The sequence below is a fragment of the Engystomops pustulosus genome, chromosome 2 (assembly GCF_040894005.1).
Source record: "Engystomops pustulosus chromosome 2, aEngPut4.maternal, whole genome shotgun sequence".
Classification (NCBI taxonomy): Eukaryota; Metazoa; Chordata; class Amphibia; order Anura; family Leptodactylidae; genus Engystomops; species Engystomops pustulosus.
This window is the reverse complement of record NC_092412.1, coordinates 176,583,488-176,607,684: the sequence shown is the minus strand read 5'-3', so window position 1 is coordinate 176,607,684 and position 24,197 is coordinate 176,583,488. Positions and strand designations below refer to the sequence as shown.

At 39.9% G+C, this 24,197-nt stretch overlaps 1 protein-coding gene across 1 annotated transcript in view; it reads right to left on the bottom strand.

Moving 5' to 3' along the window:
* GNAI3 (G protein subunit alpha i3) overlaps nt 1-24,197 on the bottom strand; it is a 69,943-nt gene that overhangs the window by 18,613 nt on the left and 27,133 nt on the right. Inside the window, exons 2-8 of the mRNA XM_072137384.1 lie at nt 17,136-17,178; nt 16,072-16,213; nt 15,794-15,951; nt 15,555-15,683; nt 14,902-15,031; nt 11,438-11,591; nt 11,131-11,334 (exon numbers count right to left, since the gene is read on the bottom strand). Coding sequence (XP_071993485.1) covers nt 11,144-11,334; nt 11,438-11,591; nt 14,902-15,031; nt 15,555-15,683; nt 15,794-15,951; nt 16,072-16,213; nt 17,136-17,178 — 947 coding nt within the window. The 3' untranslated portion in view covers nt 11,131-11,143. The remainder of the gene's footprint in view (nt 1-11,130; nt 11,335-11,437; nt 11,592-14,901; nt 15,032-15,554; nt 15,684-15,793; nt 15,952-16,071; nt 16,214-17,135; nt 17,179-24,197) is intronic.

Genomic DNA, 24,197 nt, shown 5'->3' with positions numbered 1-24,197 from the left:
GCACTTTACAAATATTTCATTTTAGTGGGTCATTAGCATTTTGATGAGATTTTCTCAACTCTTAATGTATGGAGGAAAAGAAAATTGTCAATTTTGTGTTTCTTTCTTTGTATCTTTTTTGGGTCGTACACAATACACTAAAAATACTATAATATCTTTATTCTATAGATCACTACGATTACGGTGATACCTCATTTATATAGTTTTTTTAATAAAGTTTTACAATTTTACTGGAAAAAAACTAATATGAAGAAAATCTCATTTGTTTTTGCATTGCCATCTTTTCGGAAATATGACTTTAATAATTTTTGGTTCACAGAGCTGGTTTAGGGCTTATTTTTTATGTGTTGAGTTGTCCTTTTCAGTGGTACCATTTTGGTGCACATAAAACTTTTAGATCACTTTTTGGAACATTTTTGTGAAGGGATTTTATGAAAAATTTACATTTTTGGCAAGTTTTTAGGGTTTTGTTATTACAGCGTTCACCGTACGGGTCCAATAATGTTTCTGACTTATTGTACAGATTGTTATGGACACGGCGATACCAAATATGTGGGGGGTTTTGGTGAGTTTCAGTTGTTTTTTTTTTAACTTTATTAGATGTTTGTAGGGAATGTTTGTGTTTAGGGGACTTTAACTTTAATTATTTTTATTAAAAAGGGTGTCTAATTAGTGTTCTTAAACTTTTTTTTTCTTTATTTTTACAGGTTGGCTTGAACAAGCGATCCTTACTTTTACAGGTTGGCTTGAACAAGGGGTTAATACCCGCGATAGGAGAAATAAAGAATTTACCAAAATTTTCACCAAACACAAAAGATATCATCCAAATTTTTAAACGTATTTGAAGTACAATGCGTCACGAGAAAACAATCTCAAAATCTCCTGGATATCTTACATTGTTCCAAAGCTATAAGCACTTATAGAGACACAGGGCAGATTTGAAAAATGGGACCGCTTCCTAAAGGCCAGAAGAGATTAAGTCCCGCAGGGGTTAAAGCGTTCAATATTGTATTTCATAAAAAAAAGAGACCGAAAGGAAATCACCATTGGTGGTGTGTACCTTGACTAACACTGCTTTACTTAGACAAACTAGGGCAGTGATGGCGAACCTTTTAGAGACTGAGTGCCCAAACTCCAAACCAAAGTCCATGTAATCATCGCAAAGTGCCAACACGTCTATTTAGCCTAAAATCACACCATACCACTCTATAAGGGACATATAATACTGCTACATGATGACCATTACCAGTACAACAAGATAAATACCACCATACTGATAATAAACAGACCACAGAAAGTCCAACATCACTAATTATATCACAAAGCAGGAGCAAATACAGCGGGGAATACTACCCCCATCCACTGAGGAGCACTACCCCCATCCAGTGAGGAACACTACCCCCATCCAGTGAGGAACACTACCCCCATCCAGTGAGGAACACTACCCCCATCCAGTGAGGAACACTACCCCCATCCAGTGAGGATCACTACCCCCATCCAGTGAGGATCACTACCCCCATCCACTGAGGATCACTACCCCCATCCACTGAGGATCACTACCCCCATCCACTGAGGATCACTACCCCCATCCACTGAGGATCACTACCCCCATCCACTGAGGATCACTACCCCCATCCACTGAGGATCACTACCCCCATCCACTGAGGATCACTACCCCCATCCACTGAGGATCACTACCCCCATCCACTGAGGATCACTACCCCCATCCACTGAGGATCACTACCCCCATCCACTGAGGATCACTACCCCCATCCACTGAGGATCACTACCCCCATCCACTGAGGATCACTACCCCCATCCACTGAGGATCACTACCCCCATCCACTGAGGATCACTACCCCCATCCACTGAGGATCACTACCCCCATCCACTGAGGATCACTACCCCCATCCACTGAGGATCACTACCCCCATCCACTGAGGATCACTACCCCCATCCACTGAGGATCACTACCCCCATCCACTGAGGATCACTACCCCCATCCACTGAGGATCACTACCCCCATCCACTGAGGATCACTACCCCCATCCACTGAGGATCACTACCCCCATCCACTGAGGATCACTACCCCCATCCACTGAGGATCACTACCCCCATCCAGTGGCAATATGAAGGATTTTTTAATTCGGGAGGTGGTGTGTAGGGTAATGTGTATGTTGTAGGGTGGGTGCACTGAACAGCAAATCTACATGCAATCAGGCAGGAGAATTTACCATCAAATCACCACATGACACATGTCTGTGGCCACACACATACATATATACATATATATACTGCCCTTGGTCTGGAGCTCTGGGCACCTGTGCCATGCTGTCAGTGAGGGCAGTATAGCGCACCCCAGGGTCACTGGCAGCATGGCACAGTGACAGGAGAACTGGACCAGGGGCAGAATATATGTGGCCACAGACATGTGTCATACAGGGCACTTTGGGACACTAAACAATAAGCACCTACAGTTGTTCAGTGTCCCAAAGCTGCCTGCCTGCTGCCTGTGTAATGCACACAGAGCAGCTCCTGCCTCGTGCTGCTGAACTTCTGTACTCACTGTGCGCTGATGCTGTAAGCTCCGGCAGTTCCCTCTCACTCTCCTCCTGTTCCCGAGCTGAAGGGGGAGGGGGAGGGAGTGGAGGGGCGGCACTGACCTGCTGCTGTGTCTCTAGGCAGCACTAATGAGCACAGAGCAGGTCAGACGCAGCCTTCAGTGAAAGAGATCACTGGAGCTCTCGGCGATCGGCAGCTTTTCCTGCCTGCCGGGAGTTCTAATGATTTATATATAGACAGCAGGGGAGATGGTCCGCGTGCCCACAGAGAGGGCTCGGCGTGCCCTCTCTGGCACGCGTGCCATAGGTTCGCCACCACTGAACTAGGGAATGAATTTATAATGGTAATTTTGAGTTAATTTGAAAAATGAAAAAAATATACTATACATTACAAATATATACAAAATAATATATACTCCCCTCCCCCGCAGAAATGTAGATATTTTTGCTAAATTTTTTATACAAGAAAAGCTAAAATATCACATGGTCATAAGTAATCAGACACTTTGCTCAGTATTCAGTAATCGCACCTTTTGAGCTAGTAAAGCCATGAGCAGTCTTGGGAATGACTCATGGCTGTTTTTTACACCTTATCCTCTGCCATTCTTTCGTGCAGATCCTCCCCAGTTCTCTCAGGTTGGATGTTGAATGTTAGTGGATAGCCATTTTCAATGCAGTGATAGGTGACTTTGTGGAACTTTTTCCCATCTCCCTACTGCATCTCTGGAGCTCAGCCACAGTGATCTTGGGGTTCTTTATCTCTCTTGCCAAGGCTCTCCCCTCCCATGATTTCTTAGTTTGGCTGGGTGGCCAGGATGAGTAAGAGTTGCGAGTCCATCCCTAACTTTTGGTAATTGATAACGTTTGTGTAATCAAAATATATACAATTTTCCAAAATACTTTCCAATGTTTACTTCCACTGGATAGAAATCTGTCCATGGCCTTGTGATGGATAAGCAGGTGCACGAGCCACGTGATAATAGCACACGACTCTGATTACTCTCTGTGATAATAACGGCTCCTGCATCGCCGCAAAAAGAACGTCTCATGACCTTAGGCTCTGCTAATATGGCCGTGCCATCCACAAAGCAAGTGAGTGGTCCGATATCCCCCTGATTAGGTATTGTATAGATTGAATGCGAGTTGCCAGAGGTGCTGAGCCCATTTGAGAAATGGAATTTTAACAGGTTATTCATAATCCCCAATAGTCTAAACACCCCATTTCACGTAGGAATGAACTAAGCATAGTAGAGGAATGGGGGAAGTATCAGATTTAAGTCCCACTTTTGGTCTATCTAGCTACGATTAAGTGGCAACGAAAAATCTCTCTAGAGTTTTGGATAAGGATGTAAATGCCTAAAATATTGTAAGATATACTTGGCGTCTGGGCACGGGCAAAGCCTAGTCCAGTTGTCAAAGAATTAACAGTTAAGCCATTTAGTCCAGTAAATAGGAGGATTCAAAATCATTTGGGGAGCATAATAAACATCAGGAATAGGATACGTTAGACTGAGTCAACAAATAATTAACAGCACTACAGGCGGTCCCCTACTTAAGAACCCTCGACTTGCATACGACCCCTAGTTACAAACGGACCACTGGATATTGGTAATTTATTGTACTTTAGTCCTAGGCTATAATAAACAGCTGTAACAGTTATCACACGTGTTTGTAATGAAGCTTTCGTGTTAATCCTGGTTCTTATGACAACCCAACATTTTTAAAATCCAATTGTCACAGAGACCAAAAAAGCTCTGGCTGGTATTACAATGATAAAATATACGGTTCCGACTTACATACAAATTAAACTTAAGAACAAACCTACAGACCCTATCTTGTATGTAACCCTGCCTGTATTGACATATTGCTGAAACCTGTTCCATGGCACTAGAAATATCAAAGTCCTGGCAGATCGGCAAGTCTGTAAGCATAGTTTTGAGGAGACCTGCGCTGTGTACACAGCCATACCCCAGCTTCTTCTGAGGAGAAAAATAGTGTTCTCTCACCGCCCACTAGACGCAAGTCATCTGCTTTTTGTTTAAGCTGTACAGAGGCAAAGGCGTGTCCTGAGTAGGTTTTTGCGGACCAGTTGTGCAGGCAGATATAAAGACTTGACAGCTATGAGCCGACAGCAGGACAATACTCGGTCTATCTGATCACAACTGTGATGTTCATGGTTGCATAACTGGAGAGAGTTGGGCCAAACAGTACCTCAATGTTATATGCAGGGGACACACCTGCGTCTCCAGGCAGCAATTTAGCTGGCTGCACTAGGCTGTTAAGTCCCCCCAGAAACTGATATTTTTCCTTCTTCAACATACTAGTTTCTTTGGGATATTAGAGTGATCTCACAGTCCAGAGTGGTGGGGTTGAAGGAGAGGCTCCGGGGGCTTTGTTTTAAGGTTTCATCTGCTTTATCTGGGGATGCTCACCATTTGTCCCAAGTTTCTCTCCCATTGCAGTGAGCAGGTGGTCTGGGGTTAAATGGGATTCAGATGGCTCAGGATTGTGCCCAGATTATGTGCGCTTGGAGCAGAGCTCCTCTAGGTGCATCAGGACATTTTGAGATGTGTGACAAATATATTATATTTGTAGACCGCTGCTGATCACCTGCTCTTATTGTTTCTAAATTTCTGTGCATAAGAACTTTGATCTAAGTTATCCCTTGGATCTAATGTTAACTCCAGAAAAAAATTTATGTTGTTCCTATAACAACTGGATTTTCAATTTTTTTGGGATGTCTTAGGAACAAGTGATAATAAAGCTTCATTGCAGATGTATTTGATAAAACTGTTACAATTGATCATTGCAGAACATGGCTAAAATAAAGTAAAAGGGCAACTATCATCAGTTTACGGATGTGTTCCTCAGGACTTCTTTTTAATGTAACTCTATAAGTCTCTGGACTTAATTAGCCTGGGGTGCTCCAGCTAAGTCACCAGAGAGCCTCAAAGCGACTCATATTTTAATTGATTCACTCCCCCCGCTATCAACGCCCCCCAGTCAGTTGCTCTATGCTCTGTGCAGGGGGAAAAGGGAATGTTAGCGTAACAGGAAAAGTGAATAAATTAAAATATGAGGTGCTCCGGTGATATAGCTGTAGTTACCCCAGGCTAATTAGAACAATTTATATAACTTTATATTGCAGCGCAGAGAGTTATAATAAAATAATTACTGAGGAACTTTTTAGTAGGACAGGTCCATCAGTAAGACTGATTAAGGATCAGGATGAAGAATAGTAAACCAAGTACACAGACACACTTCTTAAGCCCTTGTCTTTAACCCCACCCCTTAAAGCCGCAGCCCTTTTTCGTTTTTTGCGTTTTCATTTTTCACTCCCCACCTTCCAAAATCTATAACTTTTTTATCTTTCCATGTACAGAGCTGTGTGATGGCATATTTTCTGCATAACAAATTACACTTCAAAATGGTGGTATTTAATATTCCATGCCGTGTACTGGGAAGCGGGAAAAAAAATTCCAAATGCAGTGAAATTGGTAAAAAAAAAACGCATTTGTGCCGTATTCTTGTGGGCTTGGATTTTAGGGATTTCACTGTACACCCCAAATGACATGTCTACTTTATTCTTTGGGTCGGTACGATTACGGGGATACCAAATTTGTATAGGTCTTATAATGTTTTTATACATTGAAAAAAATTTAAATCTCCTGTAATAACTGTAATAAGTCTCCGCTAATAACTGTTTTATACTTTGGTGTACGGAGCTTTGGGAGGTGTCGTTTTTTGCAGATTTTGATGACGTTTACAATGTTATCATTTTTAGGACTATACGACCTTTTGATCACTTTTTATAGAATTTTTTTTTGCCATTTTTGACTTTAAGCACGATTTTCCATTACAAGGGAATAAACGCAGTGAAAAACCGGTATTATATTTTTATAGATCGGGCATTTTCGGACGCGTGGATACCCAATGTGTTTATGATTTTTACTGTTTATTTATATTTAGATCAGTTCTAGGGAAAGTCATTAGGTTTTTTAATTAAAATTTTATTTTTTAAACTTTTTTTTAAATTTTTATTTTTACTATTTTTCAGACTCCCTAGGGTACTTTATCCCTAGGTTGTCTGTACGATCTTATCATATACTGCCATACTACAGTATGGCAGTATATGTGGATTTTACTCCTCATCTGAGGCTACCATGGCGACAGATCGCCGCACCCCAATGATGTCACAGGGAGCGACGATCCTCAAACGATGGCGGCGCCCATGCACCGCCATCTTTTTGAAGCCAGCGGCGGCGATCGCTGGCACCTTTCGCGGGTGCTACCGGAAAGCCTTTGCTGCAATATGCAGCAAAGACTTACCGGATATGGAGAGGGCTCAGCCCGTGAGCCCTCTCCATGCACCCACAGCTGGCATGTGACGTAGTATTACATCACATGTCGGTAAGGGGTTAAGAAAAAAAGGCTTTAAAAAAAAAATGCACAATTTTAAAAGTTTTTTCTTTTTAAATATTCCAGGGCATAAGAAGCTAAAAGGAGAGCAGATCCTGCCAGAGGGGCACACACCAGTGTGTCAGTGTGCTTGGTTTATAATATTGATCCCGGTGGCAGATGTCCTTTAATCCTTTCCCTGCATAGGACGCATTTCAAAGTCCTCACAAGGTGGGATATGTAAAGCCAAGGATGTTTGCGATACGTCCTCCCTTCAGAGTGCTATAACATTGGCTCTTTAGCACCTAGAAACACACTTCATTTTGAATCTCTTTCAAATTAATCGAAACTTTGTGTTTCTAGGTGTCTGGGAACCAGAAGTGAGAATTTCGGGTGCGATTTTTATATATAAAAATCACTCCCGACGGCAATTTAACAGTTAAAATCTCTGCTTTCCTGAAACTTAGAAACACAGATCTAAATTCATATGAAAGAGATGCGAGAGATGCCGGCACCATACTAAGACGCACCAGTGTTGCCGCCTGCTGACGTCATAGTTTCTCTTCTGGCAGAACTCATAGACGTGCATCTGCTGGCCCGGCCAGGAACCTGAGGACCTGCTGCGGTGGAGAAGAGGACGTTGGGGGACAGCGGTAGAGGGCGAGTACCAACTATTTTTATTTTTTTTAAGGGGGAACTCTGCTGGAAGTGTTATTTATTGGAGGAGCTTCTGTGGGGATTAATAACTCCAATTATTAATACTCTGTCAGAGCAAAGCAGCCACATTTTGCACCCTAGGCTTAAACTCAAGTCAATAAGTTTTCACAGTTTTCTGGTGGTAAAATTAGGCACCTCAGCTTATACTCGGGTCGACTTATACTCGAGTATATACAATAAGTATTCTGGATTTGCACATACTGTAGAGGATATTTTGATTTTTTATGTAATTTTTGCATTTTATTACAGTTTGCTGCAAAGTTGAATGAAGGTGATAATGTGTATGAATGTTAAAGTTATTTTTGTATACATGGTGGGCAATGAAAAAAAAAAAAAAAAGATTGACAGAAAAAAAAGAGTTACTTACTTTAAACATATTTGTGGATTGCAACCTAATATGGCATGTTTTTTGCTTTAGCATTTTTGAGAGTCAACTTTTGTTGACGATGTGTATTGTGGTATGTATAAATCTGCTCTTTTTGTGTTATTTTTGAATGCCTATTTGTGTGTAAACCTCCGCTTTGATATAAGTTTTATGTAAAAAAACGTATGTTTTCAATGCATTATTTGTTTAATAATTAGATTAAGTTAGATTAAGGGATGTACAGGATGTCAACTGTAAATCAAGGCAAATGCAATCGCCTAGTTAGCTGCTTTAAAAAAAATATATAAGCTTTATTGCTTTATTTTGCAGGTTGTGACGGTATTAACATTTCTATGAGGGCGGTTCAATAAGTACCCGTGTTTGAGGACAGAGGGCGTTCCTGAGTGAAGTTGGTGTTATCATCGTGTGCTGCCATCTATCAAACGACGGCAAAACAAATTGCAGACTGATTGATAGGTTAGTTTGGATTTCGCAGCCATTTAAGTAAGACGTGTTTCGTGATTTTTGCCAAGATAGAAAAAGAACAGTATCGTTACGTAATTCGCTTTTTGTTTTTGGATGGGAAAAAAGGCATGGAGATAAAAGCCAAGTTGGATGCTGTTTATAGGGACACTTCACCATCTATGACCACAGTTAGATATTGGTTAAACGAATTTAAACGTGTGCGAACATCCGTTTTTGATGAGGAGCGACCAGGACACCCGGCAGACATGGTTACCGATGAAATCATTCATAAAGTCCATGACATGATACTTGCTGATTGACAAACGAAGGTGTGTGCAAAGTAGCAGAGGCCATATGTGTGTCAACCAGAACGGCAATTAATATTTTTCATGATAAGTTGGCGATGAAAAAATTGTCGGCCCGATGGGTGCCGCAATTGCTCACGGTGGAGAACAAGTGGATATGGCTGTTAACTTCGAAGCAGTGTTTGGAGAAATTTGAGATCCGAAGAAGTTTTTGCATTGAGTTTTCACCATTGATGAAACCTGGATTCATCATTACATACAAGAAACTATGCAACAATCAAAACAATGGGTTTCTCCCGGTGAATCTGCTCCAAAGAAGGCAAAGGAGGGTCCCATCGGCCGGAAAGGTCATGGCGATGATTTTTTGGGAAGCGAACAGCGTCATCTTCATGGATTTTTTAGAAAAAGGAAGAACGATCACTGGACAATAAAACAGTGAAATATTGGACCTCTTTGACAAAAAATTGAAAGAGACACGGCCGCATTTGGAGAAAAAGAAAGTGCTGTTTCAACACGATAGCTCACCAGCACATTCATTTGGAGTTGTCGCCGCCAAAATGCATGAATTGCGTTATGAATTGCTGCCGCACCCCTCATATTCATCCGATCTGGCTCCCTACGACATTTTCTTGTTCCCTAACATGAAGAAATGGCTCGCTGGAAAAAAATTTAGCTCAAACAAGGAAGTCTTCGCAGAGACAGAGGCATCTATAAAACCTTTAATGCAATTTTAAAAATAGGACAAATGTCTGCTTTCAGAAAATATATGGTTTGATGGAGCTTAGTATAATTCTTCTTGCTATAATTTTGGTTTTATTTGCACAAGTCAAAATTTTAAAAATTGCTCTGGCCAATAACGCAACAAATTTTCCAGAAATGCCTGGCAGCGAACAGGTTAAAAGACATCTACCATCAGTCTTACTGATCATAGACATATCCTACTAAAATGTTCCCGAGGAACTCTTATTATAACTCTATGCTATATGTGGCAATATAGATTAATAAAAATTACTCCAATTAGCCTGGGGTACAACGGCTACATCACCGGAGCTCCTTCTATTATAATTTATTCAATCTCCCTGTTGGGCTAGCAGTACCCGCCCCTCACCCCCACAGTGCATAGAGCAACTGACAGACGGGACTTTTGATAGATCAGGCATTTTCGGACGCGTCGATACCTGATGTGTTTATGATTTTTACTGTTTATTTATATTTATGTCAGTTCTAGGGAAAGGGGGGTGATTTGAAATTTTAGGTTTTTTTAATATGATTTTTTTTTTAACTTTTTCTTATTTTTATTTATACTATTTTTCAGACTCCCTAGGGTACTTTAACCCTAGGTTGTCTGATCGATCCTATCATATACTGCCATAGTGCTAGCACCGATCGCGGGTGTTTCCGGTAAGCCTTTGCTGCAATATGCAGCAAAGACTTACCGGCTATGGAGAGGGCTCAGCCCGTGAGCCCTCTCCATACAGCGCGACCTGACCGCCGCCGTGAATACATGGCGGGCGGTCGCGAACCGGTTAATAGAGGACAGGTTCGTATTTAAAAAATGTTATATGGTGTTTGAAATAAAGTATGCACACGTCTTTACCCGTCTCCCTGCCAGATGCTTCAGCTGAGTCCCTGGGTGAAACATTTCAAATGACAACTTTCGTCTGCTCTTTCACATATTCACTGCTCTCCTAGTCACTCCTGGCTCCTGCCTCTTCCTCACGCATCCCCCATCTCATTTTCTCTTTGCACTGAGATGCCGATGGGAGAGGGTGAGGAACTAGAAGAGCAGTAAATACATTAGAGAGAACATTGAAGTTGTCATTTGAAATTTTCCACTGCAGCTGAAGCACGGGCAAGGAGCCAGGTAAAATATCACATACTTTATTTCAAACACCATAAGAAACATTTAAAAAAAAAAACATATTTGACATATTCAGAACTTTGTCCATAGCAACCTGTCCCCTAATAAAAAATAGCACTTTGGTGCTGTGGTTTGGTGACACACGTGTGTGCTCACTGTACAGTGCCGAATGCACGTCTATGGAGGTCTTATGCTAGCTGCAGTTTGTACAGAGAGCATACAGACGCTATATACGATGAGTTGAAAGGGGTCTTTTATGAATTTGTGTCAACATTTTCCAAATTTTATTTTGCCATTAAATTTAAGCATATTTTGCAACAAAAGTAGATTAACTGGCTTCTGCATTAACCCCTGACATGATTCGCATATCCATCTATACAATTGTGAAAATATATGAAAAAAGGCTTTTAATACACTGCTATATGTTGAGAACTTCAATATGAAGTAGTTGTCACTTACCTGTACTTCCCGGTTAGTAAAGGCCACACTCAACGAGGTTGCTTTTTATAATTACGTCTGTTACTGCATCAAACACAAACTGCACATTCTTGGTGTCTGTGGCACATGTGAAATGTGTGTATATCTCTTTTGTGTCCTTTCTTCGGTTCAGATCCTCAAACTGACACTGAATATAGGCAGCTGCCTCTTCATATGTACTGGAGCCTGGAAACAAAATAAGAATAAGGAAACAGAATAACTAGTACACAAGCTACGGTAATCAATACTAGAATATAGTGGACACCCATAAAGCACATGCAGAATGTACCAGAGTATTCTGGGTAGCAGATTGTAAGTGGGCTCCTGCTGATCTTCTCTTCAAATAAGTCCTTCTTGTTGAGGAAGAGGATTATGCTGGTGTCAATAAACCATTTGTTGTTGCAAATACTGTCAAACAATTTCATGCTCTCATGCATACGATTCTGTGGAGGGTAAACAAATTAATGGCAGAAAAGTGTTAACAAAATAGCAGCAATTATCACTGTAAAGAACTGAATTGTGAATGGGTGAATTAAGAAAAAAATCCTAGCTAGCTTTTGGCAAGGTTGTATAGGAAATACAGACAATACAGCAGTGCCGGCGCCAGCACTGGGCACAGTAGCCTTCCTACCCCATCTTCAGCGCGCTGGAGCTGCACGCACACATCTGCGAAGCCGAAGGGTTCATGTATGAGCAGAGCACACGCTGAAGGCTGCATGGCCTCGGCTCCAAAGTTGGGCTACTGCGTAGATGCAGACCCATCGTCTTCTCGGACGATGAAGATGGTAGGAGGGCTACAAAGAGGCTACTCAAGATTTTGAAACAAAAAGTATAGGACTTGTTCCTAGTAAAGGAAGCTGCCATTGGATCCTACCTTATTAGGTAGAACTGTGATGGTAGGTTTCCTTTAAAGTTGCAATCAGAAATTGAAATTTTTATATATAGTTCCCAGTTCCGACTGTTTTCCCCCCATTAAAATGATACCAGAAAAATTATTCTAGATGCTATGGATCAGAGGTTATAGCGGTTTGAAGTACGGCGCGCGTCAGGAAGGGGTTAAAGAGAAACTGTAAAGGTTTTTTTCCACAAATCAATAGCTCTTGGGATGTAAGACAACTTTGCCTATTATCTTTGTTACCTCTATGGAGCAGTTTCCTTGCTATCCCCCTCAGAATACCTCAGAGCTGCAATGGCTGCTTCCTCTCCATGTGGTGACAAGCCCTGTGAATCTATACTTTGTATATATGTTATTTCTGAGTTGGTTTCATGGGAGGGGAGGAACTGCTGCTCCCTGCTAACAGAGGAGGAGGTTGTGTGACAGTGAATGTAGCAGAGCTGCATGTGTCCAAGACCGTGAATACAGATGTCTCCTGCACAGAATAGTGAGGTACTAGATTTCCCTGTTCCCTATCAGTCCCTCCACCCAAGTCAGTGATTCTACAGAACTTCCTCTGTCTCTGTACCTTATTCTGCTCCCTTCCCCCACTTTGTCATCGGCAGTGTAAGCTCTGTGCATATGAGCTATTAACCCTTAGTTCTCACACAGTACAGTCATAGAATTCATGTACTAATGATTTCTATCACTTATTACATGTTCCCTACTCCTCTTTGTGATGGAAGCTGTTAGGCTGTCACCATATAAATCCCGTATCTGCACTGTGCAGGGTTCACTGGATTTACTTGCGGGAAACTAAATGGATTTAATGCTAAATTACTTTGACACAAGGCATCATGGGATCTGTGGGCAAGCTATCTGGCCTCAGCCTGAGGGCATAGACTGACAGATATTAGTCTCCGCCCACTTCACCAACAAAAATGGACAAGCAGTACAAAGTAGCTATAGTTCTGTTAGTTTTCAAAGGGGGAATCACATATAATAATTTGGTAAAATCACTATAGCTTTACAGTTACGCTTTAACGACTAAGGGTTTTTTTGCTCATTTCTCCCTCTCCCAATTAAAAAATCCATTACTTTTTTATTTTTCTGTGCACAGAGCTGCGTGAGGGCTTATTCTATGTCTAACAAATTTTACCTCTCAGTGACGTTATTTATTATTCCATGCTGTGTACTGGGAAGGTGGAAAAATGTCCAAATGTGGTAAAATTAGCAAAAAAACGCATGATCATAGTGATACCAAATTTATATAGGTTTTATTGCGTTTTAAACTTTTTTAAAAAAATTGTACGAAAAAAATAAATTTTCACCATCTTCTGACGCTAATAACTTTTTTCATACTATTGTGTACATAGCTGTGTGAAGGGTAATTTTTTTGCGGAATAAGCGGACGTTTCATTGCTACGATTTTGAGGACTGTGCAACATTTTGATTACTTTTTAATAAATTCTTTATATGATGTGAAACGGGGTAAAAGTCGCGTTTTGGACATTTGGGCAATATTTTCTGTTCACCGCCGTCAATAACAGGTTTTATATTTTGATGGACCATTTTGAGACGTGGCGATACCTAACGTGTTCATGATTTTTACTATGTATTACGTTTTATATCAGTTCTAGAGAAGGGGAGGGGGGGTAAATTTTAAATTTTTTAAAAACTTTTATTTTGCTATTTCTTAGACCCTCTAGGGGACATTAACCCTAGATGGTCAGATTGTTCCTACTGTATTGCAGTATATGGCATTTTTGCACAGTATTAATTTTAACGAGCCACTGGCTCATTGTAACGAATCCGATGAAACCAGACAGCTTCGGACAACCGGAAGCAAGATGGTGGCGCATCGGAAGGGTTAGTACCCGCGATATGGGCTAGCACAGTCCTCTGGTATTAGCTGCAATATGCAGCAAACCCCACCTATGTATGAAGAGGGCTCACCCCTGTTCATTCACCCCCCGCAGCGTGAAGGGGTTAAATACTACTCATTCTCTGTTGAGGAAATCTACTATACAATTTTCCATGACTGGGATATGAACTACAGACAGGACTGGAAACATACTTCTCTGCTAAGCTAAGGATTTTGACCATCATTTATGAGCTTGATTAAAGTAGACCTCTATCCTCACATTGTCACAGTGAAATCTGACCAACTACGAAGGGTAGAGGTCCAGTGTCAAGACAAATGAGAATGGACCTGAGCTCCAAAATATTGGTCAGGAGTGCCACTTCTGCAAACAACCAGTCTCCTAGGACTGTCCAGGGTAGATTATCTACCCCCCAACAGCTATGAAAGTAGAATTTGTTGTGATGACATTATTTTATGACAAAATAGGACTTTCCCAAAAAATGGACAGGAAGGATAGTTATAAGGGATTGCAGGCTCAGCAGACAAGGATTTAACAGTACAGGGACTATGGAAATTTGCCATAGGAAAGTTGGCCCAGGATTGTATGTCAAAGTGAGCAGAACAACTTCTCTGGCATGCAGAGCAGGAGGTGAACGGAAGAAAATATCCTTAATATGAAAGGCAAAAGGTCAAGGTGTCCAAGGTGATTCAAAGCCTGTCCTTGTTCAGAATTAAGGAGCGAGCCTATACAATGATCCCCAAAGTTTGAACAAATTCCGAAAGCCTTTGTGAAAACGGAAGGGGCTTCCAAAGTAGAAGATTATCAGAAGTCCAAAGTAAATCTGAGGTACCATTCATGCAATGGAAAAAAGGGAAAACTGAAAATGTGTCTTTTATGTCCACCTATATGATAAATTTTTATCTGCCTTTTAATGGCAACACTAATACCCAATGATCCCCCAATGGTATAACCAAGAAACAATAAAACCAGACAATAGTGGAAAGCCTTACTTACCATTTCTTCATCTTCTGCCAAAAGCAAATCATAGTCACTGAGTGCCACACAAAAAATTATTGCAGTCACACCTTCAAAACAATGGATCCACTTCTTCCTTTCTGATCGCTGCCCTCCAACATCAAACATTCTGTCAAAAAATGGAAAATAATAAATATCTGCAGCACTATCCAAAAAGACGACTGCGAGGTCCCCCATACTGTTATTACGCTAATAAAGAATGACTACAGGCCATAGATCAATTATGCGCCCTATAGTGGGACATTTATTTCTCACACTACACTTAAAGGGGTAAACTCTCTTGAGCGGTCACATACTGGTTGCTTATAACAAAAAACTCAGAAGGGACAAATGTGCTGAAGTGGATGAAAAAGATGAGCACAACATTTTTGCCTAATATTTGCAGCTTTATCATTATTTACGATTTAGAAAACCTTATCAACACTAAGCTAAAACTATAACCTAAAAGGCATTTCTGTTAGTCATTCAATAAACCACAAAAAATTGGATGTGGAAAGTTTAATGCAAAATGGATAGAGAAATGCATTATTTATGTCAGAATGGGAACATGAGAAATTTAGTGCAAAACTAAAACAAAGAATATTTTCATATTAAAATGAATAGGTTTCTTGAATAGATCTGCTGCGACTTACTTAAAGTAAAGGTCTTTGAAGGTGAAATGTGTTTCCACAATACCCGTAGTCTTAACACGTGTCCGGAGTACATCTTGTTGGGTAGGAATGTAATTGGGCTGTGAGATCCTATCCAAATCGTTTAAGTAGCTGTAAAGATAAATATTTGATTAAACGAGCTGCTTCTGTACCAAGACAAATGACTTAAAGTTATTTTTGTTTCTTCTATTGCTTTTCCCCTCATCATTTCTTATACTTACTACGAGGCAGAGTCATTGAGCTGGTATTCACGAGAGCGACAGAAGCATGCCTGTACACCAGGATCTTTCCAGAGTCTCTTAATAACACCTGCAAGCTCTGGAGAAAGTATACCTTCTTCTGCACTACTGGCTAAAACAAATAGCTGCCTGGCATCATCCTGCATTGTAAAAAAAAAATTGAATAAATAATATGTTGAGGTTTACAAGGGATAAAATATGTGTCATGTCTTAATGCTATGAGAGCATCAGCACATGCACTATAGTAAAGAGGCCCTCACAGCTCTGGCCACATCTCCAAAGTCAATCTTCAGTCTTCCCATGGCGCGTATTATAGCAATTATGGACTGAATGGTGTTACTGTAGACAACTACTTTATATTGCTTGCACTCTTCCTCTGAATATCCATCTTCATGGATAATCCTGGAAAGACAAACACATTAGAGACTGCACACATATAACAGATAAAATACAGAAATGTTGAAAGCCCTTCAATTCATTGTACACACAGTTCATCATGTGTCATCATGCTTTTAGCATGCTTGATTTTGATTGAAGACTTCCTTTAAAGATTTTACTTTGAAAGGACTGAGTAACCTGAATGTATTGAAACAATAAAATAATGTATCCTTAAAGGGGCTATCCGACTCTAGTCCCTATTCCCAGCACTGCATCTTGGCCGGCCTGAACACAGGACACAGGAGAGTACAGCTTTCTTTCTATAAAAATTACGTCCCCAGCCCGCCTACACAATTTTCGAAAAGAGTCGGACAACCCCTTTAAAAATATATTTCTATGGAATCCTAATAGGTGCGCGAATATACATTTCTATTTTTTCAGATTCTCCAAGTATCTTCAAGTAAGTACCCGATGGCAGAGACCCGAGTCTCAGTATAGTATATACATTTTGTATTACCCATTGGCAAAGCAAATACAGTAAAGCTTCTCATGCATTGGCTCAAACCCCCCTGCATGAGGCCTCCTGGCCACATCACAGATCACAAAAGTGGTGCAAGATTTTCACATGGTCATGGTTCTTAAACAATGAATACTTGAGACATTATTGTGACCCTAACTTTTTTTAAAGCCGTTTTCTGTCTGACTTTGCACATTTGAGTGTGCCAACTGTGCAACACATTTATAATCCGGTGTCCGACAGAATTGTGTTGCACCAAAAAAAGTGCATTCTGTCGGAACAGGGTAGCGGGCGTCTCATTTATGAAGAACGTGCAACACATTTCATGAATCTGTCGCACGCGCCACAGGTCAACTGCACCCTTTACATGCAAACAAATCTTGGCCTATGTCTCTGCGGTACATAGTAGATGAAGGAATCCCTACTTACTTCATTTGCTTCACTATTGTGCTTTTCCCAGACTCTCCAGCACCTACAAGACAATATGAAATTCATTAATGTGGAGGTTAACGACTAGCAATCCAGCCAAAAATTGGGAAAAAAACATGAACAAGAAATCAAAGGTATGTCTATCTTTTATTATTTAGATTAACAAATCAGGATGGGGGACACAACAATGCAAGTAATTTTTTTGTTTGGGTCATAATCTATCTTGCCTATAAACACTATAATTTCAAATTTACATGCTCCAGTCTTGCCTTGCCTGGACTAAGCAGCCTTATCTTTCTAACAGAAGCAGAAGGGAAAACTATTGAATGTAGTTTTCAGAATCTGGTCTAATGACACTAAAATGTAAACTTCCTCTTACAATGCTTTCCATGTTCTCATCTGTAGGTTGTCTATGCCATCATGTTCTACTACAGTTTCAATTTTATCCTGTTATAATGAGAGCTTTATATTGGTTCGTCATACATTTCTTCTCTGTCTACTGATGACAAGAATGTGTACAGCAGATGTCCTGCGCAAACTGGTGGTTAACCCTTTCCCACGGGGTGGCATATGTATAGCCAAGGATGTATGCGATAGGTCCTCCCTTCATAGGGCTATAACATAGGAATTGAGGCCCTGAGACACACATTTCTTTTTTCCTGTGAAAGAGGAGAATCCCTTCTTTCAAACAAATCTAAAATTGTGTTTCCAAGTGCCAGGTACCGGAGATATTCACATTTAATATGAGAATTTTGGGTTATAAAAATCACTCCCGATGGCACTTTAACAGTTAAAGCGTAACTGTACAGTTATGATTTTACCAAATTGTAAACGTGATTCCCCCTTTAAAAACAAACAGAACTATGCCCATATTGTGTTGCTCGCCCCTTTCTTTCCAAAGTTAAGGCATTTTCTGATCTGAAAAAGCTTTACAAAAATCTTTCTGACCAGAGGTGAAGTGGGTGGAGATTAATGTCCGTCAGTTTATGTCCTCAGCCTTGCCCACAGACCCCATAATTTTTACAGTTGCTCTTTTATGTCTCCCCGGATTCTCGACTACTAGAAACACAGACTTAAAAGAAATAGCCCTGTGAAGCATGCCCCCCTTTCCAGATTCTAACCATCAGACTGCAGGGAGAATTTGGACCATGCTGCTCACAGGAGCTGCTTGTACTTCACAGATAATGCAAACATTGACTTTATGTTACTAAATTTTGATAAGGCATAATATCAACGAATGTTCACGTTTTTAACCCTCTCCTATTCAGAACAATCTGAGAACACACTTGCTCTCCGCTTGCCTTATATTTTTTTTTTTTTTTTATACTAAAATTGAGTGAAAAGATTAACTTTCGAACCTCCTTTGCCTAATGTCTCTACATATTAATATGCGACCCAAAACAGGTCCATAAGGTTATATGCGACACGAAAACCACACAAGTTCCTGAATGAGGATTTTATTTCACACCAACCCTCCATTAGTTATACCTAGGTTATGACGTTCTTACTCAAATTCTTATGAACCACGGAGGGTTCCATGGCTAATACTATAGTGCACATCTTAACGTAACTTCTGTTAACTCATTAGCTTGGTTTATGGATATATAGGTTTTTATTTGGGTTACTGTTGTGTAAGAGAGCATACAATAATATACCTGTGTGAAATCAATGCATGTGTGGCGCCCCCAGTGGATTTAACTTTCCCTTTGCCGCATATTTTGGTTGACTATACACATGTGGGGTATGTATAAACTCCTCACATCTTACGGTTTTCAGGAAAGTATATTTTCTTTATTTTATTCTGGATTTGTACATATTTAAGGGGAAATTGAATTTTCATGTCATTTTTGTAATTTATTACTGTTTTCTGCAAAGTTGCATGAAGGTGGTAGCGTGTATAAATTTAAAAGTTATTTTTGTATACATGGTAGTCGGTAACTTCAGAAAAAAAAATTGACAGAATAGTAGCTTCTTACTTTGTGTGTAATATATCACATTTGTGGATTGCAACCAAATATGGCATGGTTTTTGTTTTAGCATTTTTGGGAGAGTAAATTCTTGTTGATGTTGTTTATTGTGATATATATAAATCTGACAACTTTGTGTTATTTTCAAAAATACCTATTTGTGCATACACCTCTGCTTTGATGTAAGTTTTATGTTATACATTAACATATCTTAAGTTATGCTTTTTAATCTGTTTTATTACTATATTTTGCAGGTTGTGACGGTCTTAAAATTTTTTAGGTGAAAAGAAGATATCTAGCTATTTCAGTCTTAGTGATATTATGATGATTTACTCATGTGAACCTATGACTAAGAGGCATCTATGAACTCTAAACACATGTTTATCTATTACATTTAGGAGACGTGAAAGTAAATATTTTTTGTTTGGAGCACATTCTTTGCCATCCAAATCAAATTTTATGTATTTTTTTAAATAAAATTTTACTGTTTTACTCAAAATTGCATGAAGGCACCCATTTCTACAAACTGGTTGATGCAATTTTAAAAATGGGGAATGTGTCTGCTTTCAGAAAATATATGGTTTGTTTGGGTTTTGTAGAATTCTTTTTGTTGTAAATTTGGTTTTATTTGTAAACGTCAAAATTGTAAAGAAGAAGATTACTCTTACCGGTAATTGGATTTTCCGTAACCTCCACAACGGCACTCTGCCTCTCCAGGGATAGGAAACAACTTTGAATCTATTAAAAGGGGTCCCTCCCCCTTGTTCCTCAGTCTTTTCCTCAGGAGTGTAGATGTTTGAACTTTATTAAACAAATATGCAGACTAACATTACTCACTAACAATACAATATTAAGGGTGGGAAAAACCCAGTGCCGTTGCAGAGGTTACGGAAAATTTAAATTACTGGTAAGAATAATCTTCATCTTTTTCTAACACCTCCACAACGGCACTTGACAGGAAATATAACAAAGGAGTGTTAACTAGGGCAGGACAACTGCCGACAGCAGCAGAGACCGGAAGAAGAAATAATATCCAATTTATAATGATGAATGGATGTCAAGAGATTCTTCCATGTGGCTGCCTCCAAGAAGTGGAGACTGTTCTTGTTGAATTAGCTTGCAGGTTTTTCGGTGGTGATAATCCTTGAAGCTGGTAGCAGTCCAAAATAGTGGTCTTTAATCATCTGGCAATGGTAGCTTAACCTGCTAAAGCTCCTTTATTTTTCCCTTGAAATATAATAAGTAGATGATCCAGCCTTCGAAAATCCTCTAACTTTAAGGTATGCAAGGACACATCATCTCACACATTTTTGACGTTATTTTGTTCCTATTACTGGCTTAGAAAGTCCTTTTCCCGTTAAGATGTGTCTTTCAGCATCCAAGCAGTTAACTTCAATTGAAGAATGTTTGGGTCATGGACTCGCCCCGGAGATAGAAGATCCAAGTTCTACTCCCAGAAGGGGGTTATCAAGATTACCTTGGCTTGTGAGAGTATGATTTTCTAAACCACTCTTGGAATGATGGGAAATGGAGGAAATGGGTAAAGTAAACCCAAAGGCCATGGCTGTGAGACATATCCTTGGGGTTATATTCTTGACGCAGGAAGAAAAATTCCAGAACTTGTTGATCCTTTCTGGATGCAAAAAGATTAGTATCGGAATTCAAAAAATTTGTTTTGGTGTTCAATGTCCCTTTTAGGTGATCAGCAGAGGGAGAGAATGTTCTTTTCTGCCCAGCAGAATATTTGAGATGTTAGATTGTTCAATTTCTTGCTCCCCCTTGCTTTTAGATAAGCAACTGTGGTAGCTTTGACCAACATGATTTTCACCTGACACCATTGGATTTGGGAAGAAAAGGCTATAAGGCCTTGGTGAATCCTTGAAAGTTCTCTGAAATCGTTTCTTGGCTCCAGCCTCACTGAACTGTTGAGGTGTAGGCACCCCAAGCCTCTTTGCTGGCATCTGTTGTAATGACAACTTGTGGAGAGGGTTTCCAGGGGACACCCCTATGTAGGGTCTTCATGATCCACCAGTTAAAGGAATTTTTTACATCCTGTATCCTTATCTTTTCCTCCAGACACATAATGTCTTTCAGACTGACAGAAAGAGTCTTGTGTGCGCCTGAGCCTATAATACTGAAGGTATCGTGGATGTCAGAAGTCCCATAAACCTCATAACTTCTCTGATAGAAAGCATACCTTTCCTCTTGAAAGCATAAATCTTTTGTGGTAGAGAGATTAACTTTATTGGGGTGAAACAGACATTTGACTGAGAACTTCCGTGGATTGGAATGTGATAATACGCATCTTGCAGATCCACCTTCGCCTGGAATGCACCTTGGTCCAGCAGACAAGTAGTTGATACAAAAACAGAAACACAGCAAGAGACAAGTAGTTGACTTAATTGTTTCCATTTTCAATCTTTTGTAAAGAAGGTATTGGTTTAACTGCTTCAAATTGATTATACACCTGAAGGTCCAATTTGTTTTTTATCTCAAGAACATTAGTAAAAAGCGCTTAAAAAGTTGATGCTCCCCAAGTCGGAAAGGAGGTTTAAATTTCCCAAAAGTGAGGGTGTACAATCTGGTATGCCTTTTTAGGCAAGTTTTGGACTGGGTAAATAGGCCCTCCACACACTCAGATTGAGATTTGGAGAGAGCACTGGCCACCCCATGGAATGCAGTAGCATTACTTCATACTACATCAAAATGCTAGGAACAGAAAAATCCTGAGTGCAGTTGAGTGACACAATACCGGCTTGGAAACAGATAACAGTGCTGTATGGTCTACCGTTTGTTCTGTCTAAAGTTATGCCATCCAGATTTGCTGTGGCAGGGACAAGCAAAGCTAGGATTAGAGTGGAGACAGAGAGGAATAGAGGTAGCGGAAGATCTAATGGACAAGGAAACCTGTACACAGTATCAGAACTAAGTTAGATTTGCCATTTAACTAACAATGTCAGCTCAAATTTTATCCTTTTGTGAAGAAAGGGTAGTGGACATAAAAGAATGAGCAGCATTTGAGGATATACTGGGGATAGCACCAGGGTATTATTCCATCTCGCTATTGTATTCCTCTATGCGGAGTCATTTATGGAGAAGAGCTCCTGCTTGACTTTTGAGAAGCTGAGAAAACAGACAAGTCCCGATGTGTCTGACACTGCATAGGCTGACACTGCTGATAATATACCCTGCAATACATCAGTATTGCAGAGTATTATCACGAACAGGCAATCAGATGATTGCTTGTTCATGTCCCATGGTGGAAATAGTCAAAAAGAAAAAAAATGCCCATAATCCCCATAACATATAAAGAGACATATAATGCAAAAAAAAAGGCTAAATCATAACACAAACCCCACATATATAGTAACACCGCATCCGTAACAACCCATAGAACAAAAGTAAATAATTATTGAACCCGCACAATGAACATTGTTAAAAAAAAAGTTAAAATCCCAAAAATTATCATTTTTACCTATTGAATCCCACAAAAAAAATGCAATAAAAAGTGATCAAAAAACATATGTACTCCAGAATGATACTGTTGCAAAGTAGAATATGTCCCACAAAAAACAAGCCATCAACCAGCTCCATAGCAAAAAAAGTAACAAATGTTATGCCAAATGTTGGAAGATGGCAATGTAAAAATTATAGATTTTTCCCCATATTAGGTTTTATTTGGCAAATTTAGTAAAATGTAAGAAAAAATATTCATGTCTGGTATCCCCGTAATCGTACTGACCCATAGAATAAAGATAACATGATTATTAGGCTAAACGGTGAAAACAAAACAAAACAAAAAAAAAAAAAAAAAAGGAAAAAATCCAGTGCAGAATTGATGCTTTCCTACTCCTGCCCTCAAAAAAAAAATATTCCTATATTTTCAATAGCGGATACCAACCCCAAAATGGTAACACTGGAAAAAGTATCTCATCCAGCAAAGAAAATGCCATCACGTGGCCCCAATAACAATAAAAAGAAAATATTTAATAGCCTACAAAAGGGGCCAATGAGGAAACAAATCCTGGCAGCTGCAGGGCCCTCCTTCCCTCCTGCGCCTCGCTGTGCGCTCATAAAACAAGTAACGGCCACATGTGGGGGTCTCTGTACTTGGGAGAAATTGCTGAACAAATTATAAAATGAGTTTTCTCTTTTTATCTTTTGGAAATGTGTAAATTTTAGAGCTAAATGAAGGTATAACCGGCACAATTTGACCAATCTAAATTTCATCTCCATTTTGAGGGTTGGTTATATAGGGGGGTTTTGATGTTAAATATGTAAAATTTCATTCAAAACTGTATTTGCCCCCAAAATGGACAATTCTGAAAATACAGAAAACCGATATTCGATTTGAAAGCCACGTGACATCAAAATTAATTATCCAGACATATCAAAAATGATGAAAATGTAAAGTAGACATATGGGAAATGTTATTCAGCAACTTATTTAGGTGGTAAATATATCTGCCTGAAATCTCAATGATTTTGAAGAATGGCAATTTAAAAAAAAAATCATCATATTTTCTTTTTTTGTAAATAAACGCAAAACTCAGCCAAAATTTATCACTAAAGTGAAGTACAACATGTGAGGAAAAAACCTCTCAGAATCACTTTGATAAGTAACAGTGTTCAAAAGTTATAACTAGAGATGAGCGAACATGCTCGTCCGAGCTTGATGCTCGGTCGAGCATTAGGGTACTCGAAACTGCTCGTTGCTCGGACGAATACTTCGCCCGCTCGAGAAAATGGCAGCTCCCGCCGTTTTGCTTTTTGGCGGCCAGAAACAGAGCCAATCACAAGCCAGGAGACTCTGCACTCCACCCAGCATGACGTGGTACCCTTACACGTCGATAGCAGTGGTTGGCTGGCCAGATCAGGTGACCCTGGGATAGACTAGCCGCTGCCCGCGCTGCTCGGATCATTCTGTGTCTGGATGCCGCTAGGGAGAGAGCTGCTGCTGGTCAGGGAAAGCGTTAGGGTGTTCTATTAGCTTACTGTTAGGCAGGAGTGATTCTCAAAGAACCCAACAGCCCTTCTTAGGGCTACAATAACGTTCTACTTTTTTTATTTTAATTTGCATCTAGTACCATTTTGTG